Source organism: Meleagris gallopavo, chromosome 12 (genome assembly GCF_000146605.3).
Source record: "Meleagris gallopavo isolate NT-WF06-2002-E0010 breed Aviagen turkey brand Nicholas breeding stock chromosome 12, Turkey_5.1, whole genome shotgun sequence".
NCBI classification, from domain to species: Eukaryota; Metazoa; Chordata; class Aves; order Galliformes; family Phasianidae; genus Meleagris; species Meleagris gallopavo.
In genome coordinates this window covers 18,227,742-18,233,741 of record NC_015022.2, presented here as the reverse complement: position 1 = coordinate 18,233,741, position 6,000 = coordinate 18,227,742, and the positions used below count along the sequence as shown (strand labels likewise).

The following is a 6,000-nucleotide window of genomic DNA, read 5'->3' as shown; positions in this document are numbered from 1 at the left end:
AGGAGTCTCTCAGAGCCCTGCAGCCAACGATGGATCTGAAGGATGCTGCTGAGAAGTATAGACTTCAAATGCCTTTTGGTATGCTAGCTAATTATTTTCTCTAAAGAAGCAATTTAATACCCCAAGTGCACTAGTGTAGGCCTTCTGTATGGGTGAAGCAGCCCAGACCATACATTCTCCATCCTACCAATTTCTAGCCATTAGCTGAAAAAAAATTGGAAGGTCTGCTGCAAAGCTGTCAGGTTGTGCGAGCACAGCGTAACCATCGCAGGGAACCACAGCACCGGTCTTACAGCACTGCACAGAAACTGGAAATCCCACTGCAAATAAACTACAATCATGGGAGGCAGAAGAGAAAGGTTCTGGGGTGCTTCCTGCCTTTGCTGTGGCAGATTTCACCCTTTTCTTGATAGGGTACATGCCTCCACGGCTCACCAGTGGAATAATTCCTGCTTTTTGATTGTGTATTCAAATACACTTTTTGAATATACAGCTTTGGATCTGCCGCCCGTTCACACATTCCTGAACACCCAAACAAACAGAAGGAATAATTAAATGACTCTGCCATACCTATCACTGCAGCTGTTGGATATTAGGAACAATTTACTCTCTGGAAGGGCAGTGCTGCCCTGCACAGCAGCCCAGGGAGGAGGGGTCACCATCCCTGGGGGTGTTCCAGAACTGCAGGGATGTGGCACGGAGGGATCTCAGAGGGCTTTTCCAACCTTCATGATTCCATGATTTTATAATCATTCTTCAATTAAGAAAATACTGTATCAAAATCTAGGGGAAAAGCAGGAGGTCAAAGAACTATAGAAATCTCTCCTCTTTTTAGAAAAGGAAAACATTTAGATTCAGCAAGTTCTCACTAGAAATATTGCTATAAAGTATTGATTTTTTTTACCAGACTCAATTGACTGAAAAGTTGTTTGTATAGCAATATTGGCCAAGCCAATATACTGGAACAATTTTGCTACACACAGTAATCAAGTGTATTTCTAAAGTATAATTATACTGTCATAAAAATAAAGCTAAGACACCTCTTCTCCAAGCAATAAAACAGTTGCAGCTGTAAAGAACCCAAACAAATGAAGCAAATTTTCTAACTAAGCATAGCGTCTTCCAAAGAGAACAAAAACACCTCTCCTCTCCCCCACTTAAGCCAAGGTTGGCATGAAAAGTGATCAATACTTCAATCTCAATAAACTATTTCAATAGTAGTTAATTCATGTGGAAAGAGAGGCTGAAAATTTTTGCTCAGCGACCTGCGACACGCTATCTTGTTTGCTGAATGCTGATAATATATCATTGCCATAATGGATATGACTTAGTATAAAGAGCTGGGAAGAAAGGAAGGGGAGAAAGAGAAGGATGCTACATGCACACAGTCATTCTTTAGGTTCCAATCAATACTACACACAGCCTCTTCTGAAACGAACCGACAGCAAGGAACGCTGGAAGAGGAAAACAGCCAAACGTTTGCAATTAATTTTATTTGACAAATGTTCATTGATTTAGTGGAATAAAATCTATGTGGGCTGCTCTCTATGACTAGTGCAATCCAGCTACCTGTAAGTATTCCATTTTGCAATTTCTTATTGGCTTGTGCAGCACGGCTGCTCCTTCAGCCAGGGGATTGGGCTCCCCATACCCAGGGGGGATTGCTGTGGTGGGAGAAGGTCTACCTGCTTTTTCACAAAGCATGGGGAATGGCAGCTCCCTGCAGCAATGGCAACTGGCAGCTCTTCTGGGATGTAAGAGTCACCTGGTGCAATTCCTCAATCCAGCACAACAGGAAACAAGTGTGGGAAGGCTCGAGAGGAACACAAAGCTTTGGAGCAGCACAGTTTGGAGAGGAAATAGGAGAATATAAATATTTTATAGTATTTGCATTGCAAAGAAAAATCAGACTTCAGGAACGTGCAAATGACTCACAAAAATGGTGCCCATTCCCTGGAGCTCTGAAGAATGGTATCTACACTGGAGAGAACACTGCAAAGTCACTGCAATCGCCAGTTTAAAATGTGAACAGTAAAAAGAGAAAGACCGAATCAATTCCATGGTGGGGAGGAAGGCTCATGTTTTTACAGGTCTGATTTTTGACTTTCCCAAATTGCAACCAACACTCAAAAAACTTAAGGAAGCAAATCACAGCAGCAGCCCAAACAATCCTGCATTCCTTCCTATGCTATTATCCTCCGAAACTTCAATGCTCTCATCTCTGGTGCTTCCCCACTGCTGCAGACTGTTACTAGAAGAGTCACTTACATTTGTGTAAGAATATGAAACAAAGAGCTGGTAGGTAACTATCCCGCCCTTCCGAAAGACAAAGCCTGAAGGTGCATGTTTGGCTTTATACAGCATTTTAACCAAACTTCTCATATGAATTTTACAAAAGGCGGAGTACATACAATGCATGTGGCAGAGTTATAGAGGAAGAGGTATTTGTATATCAATTTCTGCACCCAAAGGCACTGTGCTGCCTGGCAGGCCGTTACACACAGCAAGGAGGGAGGAGCAGAGCTGCTCCATGGGAGCAGAGCACGCTAAGCTGACCGAGGGATGCCAAGTTCAGGAGATCTTAATGCAAAAGATCAGCAAAGCACACATTCACTTGCCTTACTTTGCATTCCTTAGACTTTGGCCACCATCAGACGCAGGACAAAGGAGACTTTTGGTACAAGGGCCATCCTTCTGCTGCTCAGTGTTTCACATAGCTAACTCCTATTTCAGCTAAGTAGCTAACGAAAGTCATGCCAAATTTGGCAACCATGATGCAAGAGGGGTCCCCCCTTTGTGGGCTATTTCTTTTCCCTGCACAGACTTCAGGTGCCTCTCCCAGGGAACGCAACCCTCCTGGGCCACACTTCTCCCACTCTCATTCACAGCTGGAGCTGCAGCAGTGTATGGGGATGGGGAGGAACCTTTCCCAAGCCAGAAAACATCAAGGCATCACAGGCTGAGCCGTGCAGCTCAATGCTCTCTCTCACAATCACAGAATCATGGAATATGCCAAGTTGGAAGGGACCCACACGGATCACTGAGTCCAACTCCAAATGTTACTATAAAGAAAAGAATCCTGTTTGTGCTAGTTGCTTGGTCTAGGAATATCTTTCCCCAGGAGAAGGTGAATGAGCTCCATTCCATCTGCACGGCTAACCTAATTTCTGAAGAGTCCATTCAGACACTACTGCTGTCCCTTCGAGGTTAACCAAGTCCACTCCTGTTAGACCTTCTGCAAGAAGAACTAGGCGGGCTGTTTATTATGCTGGCAGCCCATCACAAATTAAGCTAAATGCACCGTAGCTTTTAAAACATTTTTTAGAAAATGTTAATATCAAAGTTAGAATGCATAAGGTATAAACAAAATCCTAATGGGATGCTGGGTTACTGTATATGGTAAATAGCTCTCCGGAGGAAACCTTTATTACTCCCTCAGGGCTTTCATACAAAGTATGGATTTCTTAATTCCTAGCAGAATATTTTTCATACACCACTGCAGACTATTAAGTACCAGATATTACATTATGTAGTTTAAACTTTGCACTATGCATGAGAAAGACCTTCCTGTCGAGAAAACTATCTCTCTGCTATTATAATCTTTACAATATTAAAATTAATATTGGCTGCAGGGTATAAGCTTCACCACCAAAATTTGGGGGAGTTGATCATTTAATGTATTCATCAGCCTGTGCGTGAAGCTTCTCATAGGGGAAAGAAGGCACTGCGACAGCGAGAGGGGTATTTACTAATTTAGAACTGCTGGAAAGAGGCACAGCCACCGTGTTACCACGTCCCACTGGTGTCACTCAGCACCGGGCTGCACAGGGCGTGGTGAGCCAGCAAGAGTAATGGCACTGCAAATACCAAAGGCAATTCATTATGCTTCAGGACATTTCAAGTTCCACTTGTGAACCATTAACTTGTTACCCAGGAGGGATTCCAAGCTAAGCATTAAAAAGATTATAAAATGCACCAGCCCTCACGGCGCCCAAAAGCAGATACCTTGTAAATATGTAAAGAGAATTCTTAAGAAGTTTATATTAAGAATTTCTTTTATAGCCTTTTCTGCATAGCAGTAACGGCCCACCTACATCTCACTGCATATGTGAATGGGGAAAAAAAAAAAAGCACTTACATTTTATTTTCAAAAATGTTAAATGAAATTGAACACTCACTTGTAGACCGTGCCTCCATTGCCATGACCGAGGATGTCTCGATACCGTATGTCTTGTTCATTCATCTCCACAAGAAAGAAAGAAAAACAAAAGAGATGTCATGCTGTGGATGGAAATGTCAAGGAAAAGCAACTCTAGGCCATAAACAACAAGCAGTCTGGGTCATTTCAAGTTCAGCTGCAAGAACGAGAAGATCAATACAACATTTGCTGTCCAATTTATAAAAGACGATACCAAGGGACAAAGTGATGGAAAGTTTAATGACAATTTGTTTGCCTGGGTCATTTCATTAAAGTTTGATAAAAGGTGTCAAAATGGAATGATATAATATAGCTGAAGAGGGTCAGGTCACAGATAACTGATAGGAAAAGGGTCTCCAGAACAGCACATAACCAAAGCCAAAGTTGGAGGTGAATGGAAACAATCCAACAGAAAAACTGTCATCTTAAGCGTGGCTGGAAAAGTTCCTGATTTATTCTGGAATCAGCTTAATTGATGCTAACTTAGGACAGCTCTGCCAGCAGGATTACTTCGCAGTGCTTAATTTTCATACACAACTAACTCACCTAACTAAAGCAAATATGAAGAAGCAAGAATAGCCTGTAAATGCTATCCAATAAAAAGCAGTTTTCCTTGAGATACAAAACAAAGCACTTGCTTTGGTCTCTGCTCACTGGGACACCTTTCCAGATACGGCAGCGTCCTCAATTCTTCAAGCAACAGCCAGGTATAAGCACCACACACTGGGAATGCTGGAATTTGTGACTTTTCTGCTATGAATTTTCACAAAAGCTTATCAGCGCCACCTCAACGGTCAACCAAAAGAAGAACTAAGTTCAACCTTTCCACACACAAATACAGCCATACTGAATCTCAGGCTAAATCACCTTACAAAACAATCACTGAAGATGTTTTTTGTAATGCCCATGCCTGCTAAAAAGAGACCTTTGAAGCAGAATAAGTTCTGTGCTATATGCATTCTCCATTCCAAAAAGATCTCCTCTATAGCCTTTTCACTGCAGTGAACTGGGCAATTCCCATTTTTAAATGGTATTTCTCTTGCAATCTGCGACCAAATCATTAATTTATTTGTGTACATCATGTATTTTTCACGATACCAAGTTAAATGTTCACCACAAGTTGGCAAAGGCTTCCAACAGAAAACCCCATGATGCAACTTCCATGTCAGTGATGTCAGTGAGATAAGAGGAACTTTGCCCTGGCTTCAGCTGGAACAAATAAGTGGTGGCAATGAGCCGAAATGCCCCAGTCAGCACTCAGCATGTCTTAGCAGTAGAAATGGAATGTTTAGTTGATTTAAAATAGCATCTTATAAGGACAGGAAAGCTGAACTCCAAAACTTGCATTCTGTTCTTTCAGTACCTTGTTTCCCCCAAGAAACACTTTCTGCAATGCATTTCTTCCGATGAGGCAAAATCTCTGAGTTCTGAGAGAACGAGAAATACCTCAAAGCTGAAGTAAACCCTGCATTATTACCTATTATTAGTTAAACCTGGGCCAGGTACCTCCAAATGGTATGAACGTGCCCACTGAAATGCCAAGGTTAAGGTACTTCATAAAGCAGTAATTCAGGAATGGAGTTTAAAATATGTGAAGAATAGATACCAGGGTCCTGTGTTTTAAAAATAACTTCTCCCAGGCTGCCAAACCCATTAATTTAAAGCACGTTTGCTGTTTAAGGCTTTCGTTAATCCTCCAGTCTTGGAGGTAGCAACAAACACGTTTCTCCTATATTCGCAGCACCGTTCTCACAAATAAAACTCTTAGGAGAAATCAAATGAATCCACCACGCTAGGAGCAC

General features: G+C 42.0%; 1 protein-coding gene across 2 annotated transcripts in view; it reads right to left on the bottom strand.

Moving 5' to 3' along the window:
- Positions 1 to 6,000, bottom strand: part of MAP2K5 (mitogen-activated protein kinase kinase 5) — a 111,073-nt gene that overhangs the window by 82,780 nt on the left and 22,293 nt on the right. For both annotated transcript variants that reach the window (XM_010717608.1, XM_031555358.1), the window contains exon 8: positions 4,179 to 4,243. In XM_010717608.1, coding sequence (XP_010715910.1) covers positions 4,179 to 4,243 — 65 coding nt within the window. The remainder of the gene's footprint in view (positions 1 to 4,178; positions 4,244 to 6,000) is intronic.